General features: G+C 37.5%; 1 protein-coding gene across 2 annotated transcripts in view; it reads right to left on the bottom strand.

The window, feature by feature from the left end:
- KDM5A (lysine demethylase 5A) overlaps nucleotides 1–17,613 on the bottom strand; it is a 52,728-nt gene that overhangs the window by 31,320 nt on the left and 3,795 nt on the right. Inside the window, exons 2-12 of one of the 2 annotated variants that reach the window (XM_034403262.3) lie at nucleotides 17,455–17,532; nucleotides 16,127–16,249; nucleotides 14,787–14,957; nucleotides 13,986–14,120; nucleotides 10,909–11,014; nucleotides 8,687–8,775; nucleotides 8,032–8,190; nucleotides 7,376–7,495; nucleotides 4,543–4,701; nucleotides 2,883–3,064; nucleotides 1,552–1,714 (exon numbers count right to left, since the gene is read on the bottom strand). In XM_034403262.3, coding sequence (XP_034259153.1) covers nucleotides 1,552–1,714; nucleotides 2,883–3,064; nucleotides 4,543–4,701; nucleotides 7,376–7,495; nucleotides 8,032–8,190; nucleotides 8,687–8,775; nucleotides 10,909–11,014; nucleotides 13,986–14,120; nucleotides 14,787–14,957; nucleotides 16,127–16,249; nucleotides 17,455–17,532 — 1,485 coding nt within the window. The remainder of the gene's footprint in view (nucleotides 1–1,551; nucleotides 1,715–2,882; nucleotides 3,065–4,542; nucleotides 4,702–7,375; nucleotides 7,496–8,031; nucleotides 8,191–8,686; nucleotides 8,776–10,908; nucleotides 11,015–13,985; nucleotides 14,121–14,786; nucleotides 14,958–16,126; nucleotides 16,250–17,454; nucleotides 17,533–17,613) is intronic. The other variant, XM_034403263.3, reaches the window with a different exon arrangement.

The following is a 17,613-nucleotide window of genomic DNA, read 5'->3' as shown; positions in this document are numbered from 1 at the left end:
TCTAAATGTTAGATTTAGCATTTAACATGTGCTTGAACTTTTCCTATATCACATGCACGTCATCTCTTCCTGTACTTCCTCAAGGACTTCAGAGACTTTATTCAACAAGCAACTACTTCAACTGGCACAGAATATAAAAAAGATTCCATTTCATTTTTACATGTGGTTTGAATCCCATGCTACAGTTTTCTAAAAAAAAAAAAAATTCCTCTACCTGTAAGTTAAATCCTACTTAAAGGTTAAAAGCTTTGGGAATGCACCATATGTTATTTTCTTAACAAAGAGTAGAGAAACTGTTGATAAATAGATTTGAATACCATTTAACAGTTGGCAACACTTTTTAATTCCAGAAAATGCCCATTTTAAAACAAGATTGATGCTCATATATCTATGTTATGTGCCCATGTTTCTGAAATATTAAACACATTGTTTTTTTAAAGACTTCAATTATAGCAATTTACTGTACAGTGCTGGATCCTAAGCCAATTTATAAATGAATCAGCATCACTTGTGTGAATTGTAACTTCTACAAAACCTGAACTGCAACTTTTATGTAGAATACTACATGATCACAACAGCCACACTTACATAATTGAAAATGAAAGCTAACACCTCAGCTACAAGCGTTTCTTTAAATATTTATATCCTATATTTCTGCTAAAAAGATTCACAGTAGCTAACTAATCTCTAACGTGCACCCACGCAAAAAATCTAGTCACGAGAGGTACAAAACTCAAGAATATTTTCCATCAACTAGGCAAACCTAAACTGATTTTAAAAATCTTAATGAGCAAGCAGTCCTATATGGAGTGAGATGATTACTCAATTACAGTGATACTTAAAACATTTAAACTCTTTTGAATTTTCCATATTTTTGCATAAATATGACTTAAAATATCTCTTTCCCATACACAATAAAATTAGGTAAGAGAAACCAATTAAACAAATGAATCAAATACATACTTGTTCATTTATTCATGGAATGGTCCAAAGCTTTATCTAGTTTTAGGAACCAAGTAAAGTGTACCATGCCAATTCAGTCTTTATATAATGGAAGCATGCAGAATAAACCCTCAATATACTAATTGGGGAAATGGGTAACTGCCAAAGTAGAATCTAGAATATATTTGAGACTTAGGCAGAATGACAAATGCAATTTTAGGCACACATTGGGAGTGTGTATGAACCAATTTTGCCTGTTGCATGGAAAATCTACTAAATTTAGAGTTCACTTTAGTATTATGGCTAGGTCTATCCACTCTAGACAACTATCTAGTGAACTATTCTTTGAAACTGCTTTTTTCGAAGAGGAATGAACAGTGTATTTAGATTCTGACCATGAAGGGCACTACAGATAACAGCAGTGAAAGGCAGAGTGGCTCAGAAAACCAACAATTAAGAATATCCATGGGTGGATCTACAAAGACGCCATCTGGTACACGGAATGTGAAAATGAACTGAAATGTTTTAAGAATTTATCTTCTAACTTATTCTGTGGGGCATAAATTGTTAAACTTGAGAGAAAGAGAGAAAGAGTCTGCATTTACTTACAGGCACACCATGTTCCATGAGAATATTGGGGTTCATGATAGTGACTAACTGATGCAAAAGATCAGGCTGTGATTCAAACAGCTCCGGAGCCAGTTCTCGCATAACCTCCTCTAGTTGTTCTGCTGCGTGGGAAGGCACTCCATACCAGGTCTTTGGTTCCCCCCTACAATCCATTATCCAAAAGAAAACATATGGTATAAAATATGTTCTATTGAAACTTCCAGTTATAATCAACAAATGCAAGCAAATATATTTCAAAAGCAGTGCTGCTACCTGGCCAAAAAACAAGATACTTCAGGCCAAGAGTTGACAACTTGATCATTAGCTTCCTGCATGGACAATAATTTCCCATAACTTAACTGCACACCAACCAAATTATATCAAATGATAAAAAATAATTATTCAATTTACAGTATTTATTCTGTACATCTGAAAAGTTGAAAAGAAACTTTATCCTTCCCATATATTTGAAATATTTTCCAGCATATTTTATTATTTATTTTTATACACCATCAATAGCTTTAATATAAAGCATAATCAGATGTATCCCCTCTTTTGTGTTAGATTGGACTAAATGCCAGAGGCCACCCTTTCCTGGCATATAGGAAGCTGTGGGACATAGGTAAAGGTAAAGGTTCCCCACGCATATATGTGCTAGTCGTTCCTGACTCTAGGGGGCAGTGCTCATCTCCGTTTCAAAGCCGAAGAGCCAGTGCTGTCTGAAGATGTCTCCATAGTCACGTGGCTGGCATGACTAAATGCCAAAGGCGCACGGAACACTGTTACCTTCCCACCAAAGGTGGTCCCTATTTTTCTACTTGCAATTTTTATGTGCTTTCGAACTGCTAGGTTGGCAGAAGCTGAGACAAGTAACAGGAGCTCACTCCGTTAAGCAGCACTAGAGATTTGAACCGCTGAACTTTCGATCGACAAGCTCAGTGTCTTAGCCACTGAGCCACTGCATCCCTATGGGACATAGGAATATACATAAGACCTATCTACTATTCCTAGCCATTTTCACAAATCATACTTAAGAATATGAACATTTGCAAATCAGTTATAAGATGGGAACCCACCTGTGGATCAAATCTAATTTCTAATCTAATTTTCTTTCTTACTGATTTTTCCACAACATACATTTTCAAGCGCTAGCATATAACTGTATGTTTTTTGAGAACACATGTCCACTCCCACACTATATTCATACACTTGAGGCAAATGCCTATTCTTCAATGCTATGCAAAGAACTGATTTACACTTTGCTTGCAAAAAAAAAAAAAATGCCAATCCTTATCACTATTATTATGAGAAGCATATCACACACTCCATACCAATGCAGGTAATTGATGGAATAGCTCCAGTGATCTTCAATGTGCCAACAGAAAGAAGAAAAGCACATTCCCACATAAAGCCAAGGCACTTTCATGCCAGAAATGTCAGCATTGATGTGTGCAAGGACAGACTGGTCCAGGACTGGCATGTTATTAAGATTCCAACCAGAAAGAGCATATTCCTGTCAACAAAACAAACTCCATAAAAGAAGTGACCAGGAAGAAATCAGTGTACTGCTCAAAATCACAAATATTTTTAGCATTTATACTTCATGGCTATGCCACAACGTACTGCCTCACTCTAAATCACGGGTGTCAAACTTGCATCATGTTGCCGTCATGTGACATATCATGTTTTTTCCCTTCACGGAGCTGGGGCGGGTGTGGCTTGCACATGATGCATCTGGCCCGTGGGCTGCCAGTTTGACACCTCTGCTCTAAATTCTCTCTTATGGGTTTAGGGTCCAGCTCCAGACCAGTTGCACTCAATAAGCCATATAAATACACAGTATATCCTGTTCTTGCCTCTGAACTTTCTATCCTCTACCACATACAGTGGCACTATCAGTCTAACACTACTTAGTTGGCCAAAGTATGGAATCCAAAGCAAAATTACCATTTCCAACATCCTTGTATGTTAATTACATTGAATTTATCCCTAATAGGTGAATACCCCTACAAGCCCCCTACATCTATGGCAGTGATGGCTAACCTTTTTGCCATCGCGTGCCAGGAGAGAGGGGGTGGGGGAGGGTTGCACGCGCACGTGCCCACGCGCATGCGTGCGTAACCCCCTCCCCACTCTCCCCCCCCCCGCTCCTGGCACATGATGGCCTGGTAGGCCCGTTTTTCTTTCTTACCTGGTTCTAGATCCTCTCTGTGTATCTGGGAAGGGCGAAAACAGCCTTTCCTACTCCCTTGGAGGCCCTACGGAGGCTGAAAGGGCCCATTTCCCAACTCCCAGTGGGACAGGAAGTGACATTTTTTGCTGTCCCCAACATCCAGAACCTCTCTAGGAGTCTCTAGGAGCCTCTCTAGGAGTCTCTAGGAGCCTCTCTAGGAGCCTCTGGAGGCTGGGGACAGGAAAAAACGTCACTTCCTGTCCCACTGGGAACCGGGAAATGGGCCCTTTCAGCCTCCGTAGGGCCTCCAAGGGAGTGGGAAAGGTTGTTTTCGCCCTTCCCAGATACACAGAGAGGATCTGGAGCCAGGTAAGAAAGAAAAACGGGCCTTCCCCACCCTGCCCCCAGGCCCTCCAGAGGCAGGAAACAGCCTGTTTCCCTACTTCTGGTGGGCCCAGAAGGCCCGAAAATCAGCTGGCCGGCACGCGCATGCGCCCCAGAGCTGAGCTGGCGTGCCCACTAATATGGCTTTGCGTGCCACCTGTGGCACGCGTGCCATAGGTTCGCCATCACGGATCTATGGTATGAAAATTCTGCTCAGCACTCAGCAATATAGGACAGGCACATCATTCAGTCCTCATAGGATCCCAGCATGCTAATGCCAGATGCAATTACAGCCAACAGAATAATAGGGAAAACATTAAACGACTTATCTCTTCTCAATATTGGGAAAAAATTAAATGCATTAAACCTAAATCCAGTTAAAATATTGCCTTCTAGCATGCAAACTTCATCAAAGTTATATATCCTGGCCACACCTCCTCTTCTGGCATTAGCTTGTGCCTCCCATCCTTTACAGGAAAGCCACTTCCAAAATCTTTGGATGAGATATCAGCTCCGTATTCCACAATTACATCTTCTTCAATGCTGCTCACAAGTCGCCAAAATTCCTTCTCCACCAATTCTGTAGGAACCATCTGAAAAGCCCAAGAGAGATATCAAGAGGAGCTCAGGTTTCGAAGTCTGCAAGTCATAGTAGGTCTGCCAGTGCTTATAACTTAACTGGTGTTAGTTTTCTTGGCACACATTTAAATTGTTTGCATTTTAATGCAGGAACAGTATTCATAATTGATAAAAAGAGATGTAAAGAAAGCATCAGTATATTTTCTTTGGGCTTTAGGCAATTTTAATGTAATTTGTCCTATTGTAATTTGGGCTATTTTTCACACAGGGCAGCTGGAAATACAAGTTGAATTCTATGGTGTTATTTTAACTTTAATGAAGAGATCCATAGACTATTGGAGCAACAGTTTGATACGTTTAAGTTTCTGGACTACAAATTAGGAGTCCATGAGTTCTCCCTTAGGCAAAAAAGCTGGCTGGTTGACTTTGGGTGAGTCGTTCCCTTTCAGGTTAACCCACCTCAAAAAGTTGTGGTTGCTATGGCAGAAAGAAGGGGAAAGGAGTTTTACGTATGTTGTTTTAACCTGAACAAAATAAAGCTGGGATATGAATCTCATGATAACACCAACAACAAGTTCATAAAATAGATAAGTAGGATTTAGGAAGAACTCTGCTGGGACAAGTTTTATTAAGGTGGTCACATTCAAAGTCTGATGAAGCTATGGTAATGCTGATTGGAATTTAAAGATAAAGCTTTCATGCATACTGTATAAAAATATGTCAATTTCGAGAGAACTACCAAAATTTGAGAGTACCTCAAATTTTATTTTACATGACCACACCAATGAGCTCTGATACTCCTGGCCATTAACGATATATAATCCATGCTGCCCTGAAAAACTCAATTTCCCTTTTCTAATTTCTATAAAATTAATATAATTCTAAAAGATAACTAAAAGCATTTTAAGTTCTAAAAATACAATCAACTGTCAAATAAATTATTCATAAAACTTTCTACAATCTGCAGAATTTGAGGGAGTTGGACCACATCATGCTGAATTTTAACATACCTCTCAGTACAAAAGGACACACAGTTTCAAGAAAAAGTATGTGAACCCCTTGGGATTACGTGGAGTTTTCCCTGAATTGGTCATAAAATGTGCTCTGAACTTCATCTAAGTCACAACAATAGAAAAACAGTCTGCTGAAAATAATACTACACAAACATTAGATGTTGCCATGGTTTAATTGAACATAACATGTAAACATTCAGTGAAGGGAGGAAAAAGTATGTGAGCCCCTAGCCTAATGACTTCTCCAAGAGCTAATTGGAGCCAGGAGTGAGCCAACCTTGACTCTAATCAGTGTGATATTGGATGTGTTGCTGACAGCTGTCCTGCCCTTTAAAAACACACACCTGTTTTGGGTTTACTGGTTTCAAGAAGCACTGTCTGATGTGAACCATGCCTCGCAGAAAAGAGCTCTCAGAAGACCTACGATCAAGAATTGTTGATTTGCATGAAGCTGGAAAGGGTTACAAAAGTATCTCCAAAAGCCTTGATGTTCATGTGTCCATGGTAAGACAGACTGTCTACAAATGGAGAAAGTTTAGCAATGTTGCTACTCTCCCTAGGCGTGGTCGTCCTGTAAAAATGACTGCAAGAGCACAGCGCAGAATGCTTCATGAGGTAAAGAAGAATCCTAGAGTGTCAGCTAAAGACCTACAGAAATCTCTGGCACATGCTAACGTTTTTGTTGACACATCTACAATAAGGAAAACATTAAACAAGAATGGAGTACATGGGAAGGCACCACAGAGGAAGCCATTGCTGTCCAAAATCTATATTGCAGCATGTTTGAAGTTTGCAAAAGAGCACCTGGATGTTCCACAGCACTACTGGCAAAATATACTGTGGACAGATGAAACCAAAATTGAGTTGTTTGTGAAGAACACACAATACTATGTGTGGAGAAAAAAAGGCACAGCACACCAACATCAAAACCTCATCCCCACTGTAAAACATGGCAGAGGGAGCATCATGGTTTGGGGCTGCTTTGCTGCCTCAGGGCCTGGATGGATTGTTGTAATTGATGGGAAAATGAATTCCAGAGTTTATCAAGACATTTTGCAGGAAAACGTACGACCATCTGTCCGCCAACTGAAGCTCCACAGAGGATGGGTGATGCAACAGGACAATGACCCAAAGCATACAAGTAATTCAACAAAAAATGGCTTCAACAGCACAGAATACGCCTTCTGGAGTGGCCAAGTTAGAGTCCTGACCTCAACCCGATTGAAATGCTGTGGCATGACCTTAAGGGAGCAATTCACACCAGACATCCCAAGAATATTGCTACACTGAAACAGTTTTGTGAAAAGGAGTGGTCCAAAATTACTCCAGATCATTGTGCAGGTCTGATCTGCAACTACAGGAAACATTTGGTTGAGGTTATTGCTGCCAAAGGAGGGTCAACCAGTTATTAAGTCCAAAGGTTCACATACTTTTTCCTCCCTGCACTGTGAATATTTACATGTTATGTTCAATTAAACCATGGCAACATCTAATGTTTGTGTAGTATTATTTTAAGCAGACTGTGTTTTTCTATTGTTGTGATTTGGATGAAATTCAGAGCACATTTTATGACAAATTCATGCAAAACTCCACGTAATCCCAAGGGGTTCACATACTTTTTCTTGCAACTGTATATAATCTGCTGTCATGAAGATATTAACAATGACCCACTTACATGGACTGGCATATTGAAATAATCCGACTTGAAGTTGTCTGCCATCTCACCAAAGCTTTGGAGGCTGTACTCTCGAACAGCTTGTTCAAATCCAAAGGCTTCCCGTGGTTTGCTACACTCCTAGAAGAAGAAAGTAGTATTTATAATGGAATCAATCAATTATGGATCAATCTTTTCCTCACCAAGTTTTGAGAAAAAGAAAGTTTTCAATTACTTTCTACAGATGAAAATTCTAGACTGGGATTTAAGGAAGAAGGGCCAACTAGAATATCTAAGAGATAGGCATGTTTTTCAAAATCTGAAGCCTGCATTTACTGCGGTGCCTTATAGAAAGAATATGAAAGAAACAAAGTGAGTTGGATTGTGAGTTTTCAAGAGACACAAATATCTGCCATAGTCATTCAGTAGCATGTGTTGCAGCTTCCTTAGCATAATCTAGAACTAAACTAAGCTCAAAAGTTTTTTTCAGCTACAAGCTCTCTAAGTCTTATTACTTACTATTTTGCATTCTGCAAATTATTTTGCAGAAGCCCCTTCTAATAGAAACATAAAAACAATCCACCAAATGCTGCACATAGCCATAATTAACAGAGATTTCCTTGTGTACATGTGTGTACGTGCATTGTGCTATGCTGTATATGTTACAAAAACTATACCTCAGCAACACATTTGGGACATCTCCAGTCACCTTTGGGAACATCAGGCAGAGGAGGTATTAAGCAAAAAGTGTGGTAGCTGTCATCACACCCATCACACAGCAGCAATTTATCCTCATTGTTTCCCCGACCACAAAACAAGCAGACGTATAAGTCAACCTGGAGAAAAGTAAAGTTCTTGTAATCTCATGACATTTATATATAATCTGACAGTTGTTACGCAAACGTATTACTATCCTTCATGCCACAGGACAGTTTCCAAAACTTAAATGGGAAACATCTGGTTCTCTACAGTGGACAATGAGGGATGGAGTTGTACATCTGCATCAACTCCCATACCAATTCTAAAAAAATCACAAATCTACTTCCTAGGAAAACAAGTGTAGAAAATGGAGAGTTGCAACTGAGATCAGAGACAGAAAGATACAAAATAGTTTTAGTCTGAGTAAAAATTGGACTACAAAAACTTTGGCTGAGCTACAAATTTTAATAATGGACTACTATTCACAAACACAGCAATAGATACCACTTCCCTAATTTTCAAACAACTTTAATAAAATGTAGGCATTTTATTTTCTTATTCCTTTACCTATATCTTCATAGCCTAGACATGCAACAACATATCAATGACTAACATGTGGTAAAGCAAACTTACAAAGTTGACAGATAGTGCCCCTTTCCGCTGCCTCATCTGCATACCAAAAGCTTCAGATCTGGTACCTTTGCGTCTCCGAGGAACATCATCTGAAAAAGAGAATGCATAAATCATAAACCACAAAAGAAATCAGAAATCGGGAATACAGCAGGCAACAGAAGCAAAATATTAGATGTATTGTTTGATGATATGAAGCAATAGGCACAAGACTCATTATCACATGATTGCAACAAAGGGCTACAGCATAGCAGTTCACAAAACATTTTGCCAAATGAATCTAAAACAGTTTCTCAAAGATTCATGTCTTTCATCTTACAAGATTCATATCTTTTAAAAAAATGGAAGTCAGAAGAATATGGGTAGGACAGATCTCTAGTTTTTTTCCACTGTATGATTTAATGTGGGAGTAACTGCACAAACCAGACCTATTTTCTATTGCAAAGCTGGAAATCAGACCAAAGCATACAAATCTATTCCCAGAAATGTGTTTCTAAAATGGACTGAGAAAAGCCAATCCAGATACACAATTGCAGAAGTTCTTTTTGGTCAGCAGTTGATAGATTCACAAGTAGAATATTCTAAGCACCCACAATCCTGCACCAAGAGAATACTTTTTACCTAATCCTTCCCAACTAAATTTAACTTGAATGTACAGTAATGTATCTTTTCCAACTCCAATAAAGCCTTAATTTACTAGTTCATTCACAATTTTATGCCTATAGAGTGGTGCGGTGGCCTAGAGGTGGAGCTCTCGCCTCACAATCAGGAGGCTGTGAGTTCGATACTAGGTAGAGGGAGATATTTCTCTCTCTGGGCACGATGAGAATATATTTGCTGAATATAACTCCGCATTGGCAACAGGAAGAGCATCCAGCCAGTAAACACTCAGCTCCATTCAATTGCCTAGATTCCACCCCCACCCCCGCAAGGGATTATGGGGTCATTAAAAGGAGATGATGATTCACAATTTTATGCCTATGTAATGCCATTCTATGCAATATGTAAACACACATTTTTTTACAAATACCCCATTGTTTTGTTAAACCAAGAATACGGAATTTATCAGAGGCCACGACACTATTTGGGTAGGTTAAAAGCCTCACAATAATTCATTTTGCATTTGCTCCAAGAAATGACAACTAATTACATACACACAACTGTGGAATATCCAGTATTTACAACACTAAATGAAGCTAAGCAAACATTTTGCATTATCAAGACTGAAAATAACTTAGTCATCTTATTCACTTATTTCTTTATAAAATGTATTGGCTGCCCATCTTACCATAGGGTAACTCTGGACAGCTTACGTAATTGAAGTATGTTTTTACATATACATTAAAACATAAATAAATTAAAATCAAACATTAAAATCTAAGGACATGTGAAAAGGGTGGGGAGGAGTAGGGGAGAAGTGGGATCCTAAGCCCTACATGGCTCTGGGCCGGGATATTTGGTGGACCATCTGCAGCCAGCAACAGCTTCCCATCGCCCTGTGCGCTCCCACAGGGAGGGCCTACTCTGGGTGCCGTCGGCCAGACAGTGTCGGCTGTCTACCCCCAGGGAGAGAGCTTTCTCTGTGGGCGCACCCACCCTCTGGAATCAACTCCCTCTGGAGCTCCGGGTGGCCTCCGACCTTCGCTCTTTCTGCCGTGGCCTGAAAACATGGCTATTTCACCTGGCCGCCCTGGACTGATGTGGGTTTTAAAAAGAATTTTAACTGGGTTTTATTGAATTTCTGTTAATTTTAACCTGAATTTTTTTTAATGGTTTGTTTGCTTTGTTTTAATTGTTGTGAGCCGCCCTGAGTCCATTGGAGATAGGGCAGCATACAAGTTCCATTAATAAATAAATAAATAAATAAAATCTGTTGTTACTCGATCAACTACCTCCACTGTGCTGTTCCCACATTTGGAGCCCTAGGCCAGCTGCCAAAGCCACATCTTGAGCCCTTACAAAAGGACAGAAGGGTTGGGGCCAACCTCATATTGGGGGGCACCAAGTTCCAGAGGGCAAAAGCAACAGCAGAGGAGGCCCTCCTCCTGGATCCTGCCAGCCGGAATGATTGGGCTGATGGGATCCGCAACATGCGTCCTCTGCCGGCACGAGTGGGACGAGCCACTCATAACATTACACCAGTTGTTAAGAATTATATGAATGGTGGTAAAATTCTGCATTACCAATAATAAAAAGTCAACAGTTAATTTGAATTGCAATCTTACCTTCCTTTTCCTTTGTCCCCAACGTCAATCCCATCATCTTTGGTCCTGCTCCAAATATCTGAAGCTTCTTCAATTCAGTATTTCTACTCACCTCTCCTCCCTCTGCCTAAAGACAAGATTACATAAATTCACCATTACTATTTAGGCTGAAAGTAATTACTTTCTATGCTGGATTACTAAAAGTTATGAGCTGGATCAAATTCCAACTTTCACAGATATCTTTTTCAAGAACAATGCTACTAAGGCACTTCAAAGGATCAACATTTTAATTTCTACCACTATCTTCAACATGTTTCAGACTAATGATACAAATTACCCTTCTTGGAATGGCATCCAAACTACTAATAGAAGATAATTAAATGGCATACTTCTATATATAGAGACCATTTACTATGCATTTTAAAAAGAACTTTCTCCAACCAGTTAGGAAAAAAGATATTATTTATTAAAGGAAAATGTTGAAACAAATAAGAATACATTTTTTTTGATATTGCATTTGCTGTCATTTATATCCTACTAATTTGCTTTAAACCCATTATATTCTATTATGTACCACATCAGCAAAAATACAATTACCTATAGCCCATAATAAGCATCAACTGTTCTATTTCTTCTCGCTGATATTCTAACCTACAATGCCTTATACTTCCAATAAGTGCTCTCTTTTGCACAAGTTAAATATTTTAAACAGATTTCCTAAATAAATGTTTAACATATCATATTCTTTTTAAAAATGCTGAAAATCCTGGTGGTGAAAATATCATGTAACATGTGGAGTACTAGAAGACAATAGAAACTGAGACTCAGAAAAATCAGATTAAAACGATTTCCTTTAACCTTATCTGATTTTTTTAAACTAGTAACTATTTAAAAGAAAATGATTATAAAACTGTTTTGATTCAAGCCATAGAAAGAATTCTATTAGGAACTACAAATTTCACATCCAGATATTACATACAGAAATTCTCAAACACAGGCAGAATTGTTTGCCTGGTACTTAACATTTTGAAATGATTTTATAATTCTATCCATTCCACAAGCCAAGTATTTCTGAAAACATGCAATTGTTTAATTTTGTTCTGAATATTCAAATCACATGAAATATAACAAAAGAGCTTGTAATTAGGTCATTTTTTGTTGTGGCTAGGGCTGCCTCCCCAAGTTTTCTATCTACACAATTCAATTTTAACTGATGATAGCAAGGTCACAACCTGACTACTTCTGTTCTACAACAATCCCAATTAAAGCTAATTAGTGACAGCAACTGTGTTTTAAGGAGGAGATGAAAAAAAGGGTACAAAGATTACTGGGGAAGTATCCTGTTATTTTAATTATACTCTTCACAGTAGGGGGTGGGGTTACTGATGCTTATTTTGGCTGCTTGTTTGAATTGTCTGTAAAGGTACAAGGGCAGATGTCCCTTAAAACTATCAACATTTTACTATTAAAGCTACATAAATACAACTGAAATTATTTTGGATACTTCATACACTTTTCCAATTTGGGAACAATGGCCATTCAAATGCTAGAACGAAAATGATCTCTTTCAGCCTTAACCAACACATTGTAAAGGGCGCACATCTTTAAAGGACATTTCTTAAAACAAACACATTATAAAATCCAGATTTAAAGAATTGAAAAGTTTTTTAAAAAATATATTTTTAACCTTAACCTCGAAGGAAAACTTAAGCAGAATCTGGGGAAAACCACTGTAATCTACGAAAGTATGCCAATGGGAATTGTCTACCTAATTTAAATATCCAATTCCAAAAACAGCTGCAAAACAAGATGAACCTTGAGAATTGGATAGGAGGCAAACAGACCTATAATGAAAGAGTTTTGCCCTTCCCAAGGAAGTAAACAAGGGAAAAGTACAAAACATCAAAATCAGTTTTTCTTAGAAATTTGAATGAAATATTGCCAATAAATGTAGGACTCTTAAAACATAAAGTTCATAGTTTGTGGTTCGCCCAATTTTATTCCCTTTTTGTCTGATCCTTCTATTGTTCCTACACATACAATTGTTGTGAGTAACTCAGCTGCACATCAGTTTTTAGTTTTAAGAATTGTAGGGAAGGGACCTGGTGGCCAAAGATACACACAACTTTTCTCTTGGGCTTCTTTGAGTCAAACTGGAAGAGAATGGAATTTAAATAATTATCGGTAGTACATAATTCTGATGAAAAGTCTCCTAACTCACATGGGAGAAAATAGTTATTTTACTAAAGACTGGGGAAATTATATAGAAGAGCCAGACACTGTCTAGAAAATACTCCTTGCTGCCAGCATTTGCCTACTTTAATTGGCAACCACGTATTTGTAAAATGTTTTACTCCTCCTCACACTAAAAATTTGAATAGTCTGAATCGAGTCGGAGTAGAACCCCAAACTCGTCTTTTATGCTGATATTGCGTAAGCATACATACACACACACACACACACGTTTGTGTATATAGATTAAATACACACACATATATACCGTGTTTCCCTGAAAATAAGACCCTGTCTTATATTTTTTTTGAACCCTGAAATAAGCGCTTGGCCTTACTGCCATGCGCTCAAAAGCCCGATTGGGCTTATTATCAGCGGATAATTATTATTTTGGGGAATACAGGGTAGCAAACTTAGAAATAACACAGTTGTGTATGTTGTACTAAATGTTTTGATGCATTCAATAAACATATTGTTTATAAGGTAGATCATCTCATAACACAGTATATTTAGACTAAGTTTGAGATGTTAGCTTGCCTAAGCCCTCTAAGACAGTTTATTTTAAAGGAGAAAAATCAAACTTCCCAGCTTGTAGTTTGAACCACATGCTATACCAGATGATGCTCATGCAAAGTTCAACAGTTATCACAAATAAAATCCATTGGTTTTTTTTTAAATAGGTTTATCAACCGAAGAACTGTTAGATTATACTGCATTTTTATCTAGCATACACTCACTTTGAAAAGTCTCACTGTGGTCTCCTTGCACAAATCTTATGATCAGATAAAAGCCACAGCATTTTTAATGCTTCTGCACTACACTAAACTTAAAGGCAGTCTATCTACGGTGGCCAATAGCCTGAGTACCTGGGACTTCACACGTCTGGTTCTTTTCAGCACAACATTCATTCTTGCACCCTGCTTTGGAGGAGACTGAGCATCAACAGCAACTTCCTCAACTTCCACTTTTTCTTTAAGATCCAAGTTTGGCTTTTGGATGCCCTACAGAACCACAACACAAAAGGACAACAGATTGATTGGATCTGGGATGTCAATCTGGTTTCAAACGGTACATTTGAAACAGTCGTTTGGACCCATGAAAAATAAAGTTAGCAGATTTTCCAAATGCTTTTATTTAGCCAAAAAAAAAAAAACTTCAAGTTTGACTTTCTTTCAAAAGTGTTCTCATCTTATCTAGCTAAAGAGATACAAATAAAGAGATCAAAAAACCCAAATAATATGGTTCTCATTAACAAGACATTTTAAGTAAGGTAAATGCACATTAGACATGTCAACCTAGTAGAGGTAGTCCTTGACTTATGACCACAATTGAGCCCAAAATTTCTGTTGCTAATGAGTCATTTGTTAAGTGAGTTTTGCCTCATTTTCCAGTTGGTAATACGGTTGTTAAGTGAATCTGGCTTCTCCATTGAATTTGCTTGTCAGAAGGTTACGAAATGACTGTGACCGTCATAAGTATGAGTCAGTTGCCAAGTGTCTGGGATTTGGATCACATGAACATGGGGATGCTACAATGGTCATGTGAAAAACTGTCATGTCACTTTTCAGTGCCACTGTAACTTTGAACGCCACTAAATGAACTGGTGTAAGACAAGGATACTAAAAAAAAGTGTGTAATTTGATTTCTTGCAAATAAAATACTCTCACCATAAGGCTGACCCCAGATTGGAAAAGTTCATAAGGATATAAGATCCGTTCATAGTGTGCCTTCAACAGGGAACCTGTTGCTTTTCCTGGTAAATAACCCAATCGGCTTGCCACTTTAGACCATTTCTTCTCTTTAGTGACCATTTCAAATCCTCCTTTGCTGGCAACAATCTAAAACAAAAGTTAAAAACAACGTGGCTGCAGATTTCTACAGATCAAGATCGGATACAAAGAAAGCATCTGCGATATAAAACCACAAACATTATTTAAGCAATCTAGACATTTTCTTCCTCCAAAAGTTTTCTTATATACACATGTAAATAACTAGCTAAGCAGTTTGCACATCTGCCATTTAACCACACAAGAGCCTGAAACATTCAGTTTGATTAGTCATGTTCTGAAACACATTAATTTGACTTGCAATTATCTAATTCAGAAAATCTGGAATTCATATGAAAGTTTATGTCAAGATCCTTAAAGCAGCAAAGTAGAGCGTGTATATAGGGGCTTTCAAGATGAAGTTTGTCATCATTATTTGGTAAAAATAATGGGGTTTTTTTGTTTTTTTTTTTGTTCTCTTCCACTCATTCTTTCTGGTTTAAACAACCGAAAGATTTGTGAAGGACAGACCTTGAAAAAAGTGAAAACATAGCCAATTACAAAGAAACTGATTTTAAAATAGAGGACTTATTTACATTTTGCTAAAACTGTTTTAAAGAAGGTGCAACAGTAACAATAAAGTAACAATGTATAGTGTACTAGGGAGGGAATAGAAGACCTTTATGGGAGCAGGAAGGTGAAATGTTGCTTTAGGAGAATCTTGGTCAAAAATTTGATCAAGAATAAACAGTACTAATTAACTTAGGCTGACTATTGCACTATAATGAAGATTTAACACTTTTAAAAGGAATTGTAAAGAAGTTAATTATTTTGGGAAGTTTTCAATATATTAATTTCATAGTAAACTTAACAAAAATGACTTCTCAAAAATCTCAACATATTTCTTACTCTTCCCATCCAGTCATTCCTTAATTTCTCAAACGAATTACAATGGTTATCATTTATTTGAAGACTGCTTGAAATATATTATGTAATGATTTCTAAATTAAAACAATGTTTTATAGCTTGCTGATACAGAATATTATATGCACAAAAAATCCTTGCTGCCTTAGATAAAAATAATGCAGTTCTGATTACAAAAATGCACTGGTGTATGTTACAGACTATCTTGGCCTAATATGAATAACTCTTTACAAAAGAGTTATGCACCCTTTACAGTGGAAAAGCTAGTTCAGATATCCATTACTTGCCTACCAAACCACTACAGATTCCCCGCTTACCTTGCTCAGTGAATAAAGATCTAATATTTTTCTTTCTACTACTGGAATTTTCAGTGTAGACCCTTGAAGCTCCCAGAATTTTGCTAGGTGATCTAAGAAATCCAACTTCACTCTAGTCATTGCCTATTAATCAAACCAGCAAAAGGTATCATATAAATTTGATGCAAAAGTTTTCTGTCCACAAAAACAAATGGAAACAAAAGAACAGAGGCCATTTCAGCTGTTTCAGAGAAACCGTTGAATATCATACTTATGGAGTTACTATGAATTCTGCAAGGGGGGGTCCTTAAAACATGATAAATGAATAAATTCCACACTTTAGTAAAGGCTGAAAACAGCAGGGGAAATCATTAAAGAATTATGGAAACAGACAGGTATATCCAGGTATACCAAAAATTGTATAACATTCTCCACACTTAAGTTCCTCTTAAGTAAATTTTAGGAGACTTTGGCAAAAGATGTTGCTTTCTCTTGCCTGGGGGAGGGGGGAGATTAAGGACAATTATTCAAATTGTCTGAAATCAAAACTGTGATTAATCCTAATAATGATTAGCTGGAACTCTACTTTAAAGATCACTTGCTTAAAACAAGTCATAGCAGTAATAAATCCATGTTTATTGAGCCCAAATAAGACAAGATAAAACATAAAAGCAAATACTGGCAAGATTGGAAGAAGAGCAAAATAATACACTATAATCTCTCAATCTTAAACTATATTTTAATATTAAGTCTGAACTAGCTTCATCTTCCATAGATACTCATTACTATGGAATTAGTCATTACCAATATTAAGTTCTACCAAAATCCATGAAATATGAGTGCTGATCAGCTCTTCCCTCGTGTGCTGTCTACTGCATAATGCAGAAGAGATAAGATACACTAATTAGCTACACTACCTCAACTGCTTTAGGTTAATATATTCCTGTAGATTCTCCCTGCAGTATAAAAGATCATAACCAGGCCCTTGTGTTATATTCTAACCCATGAAGGGCTGCAAAGCAGAATTATCAAGAATGCAATAATGGTTAAATAATGAATACATTTATGCTTTCCTCCTGCCATAATAAGGAGTGTCCAAGAGAGCCACTGGCACTGACAAAAGAATCCAGATAGAAATTAGTTCTAGTAAACTGTCATTTTTACTGGAGCATCAGAAAGTTATTTAATGTGTACTTTTAAAACAAAATTTACTCATAAATATTGGGAGAGTTATTTTATGTAATTATATCAATACAACATAAGAAACCGTGTGGGCTTTTCAGGTCATTCATCGAACCATCTCACCAAAAAATTCTAAGTTAGTTGAATACTGATGACTAGAAACTTACCTCCAGTTCATTCAAGCGCTGCACCCGTGGAGTAAAACGAAAGTTTTGCACATCACATGCAAAAGGAGGCTGCCAATCCTAAACAGGTAAAGAAGGAAAGCCAAATTTAAAATACAAGCCTTCAATAAAACAACAAACACAACTCATGTATTCTTTTTT

This window comes from Pantherophis guttatus, chromosome 7 (assembly GCF_059756535.1).
Source record: "Pantherophis guttatus breed Tessera chromosome 7, ASM5975653v1, whole genome shotgun sequence".
Classification (NCBI taxonomy): Eukaryota; Metazoa; Chordata; class Lepidosauria; order Squamata; family Colubridae; genus Pantherophis; species Pantherophis guttatus.
Note: the sequence above shows the minus strand (reverse complement) of the source record. Positions and strands in the feature narration are given on the sequence as shown.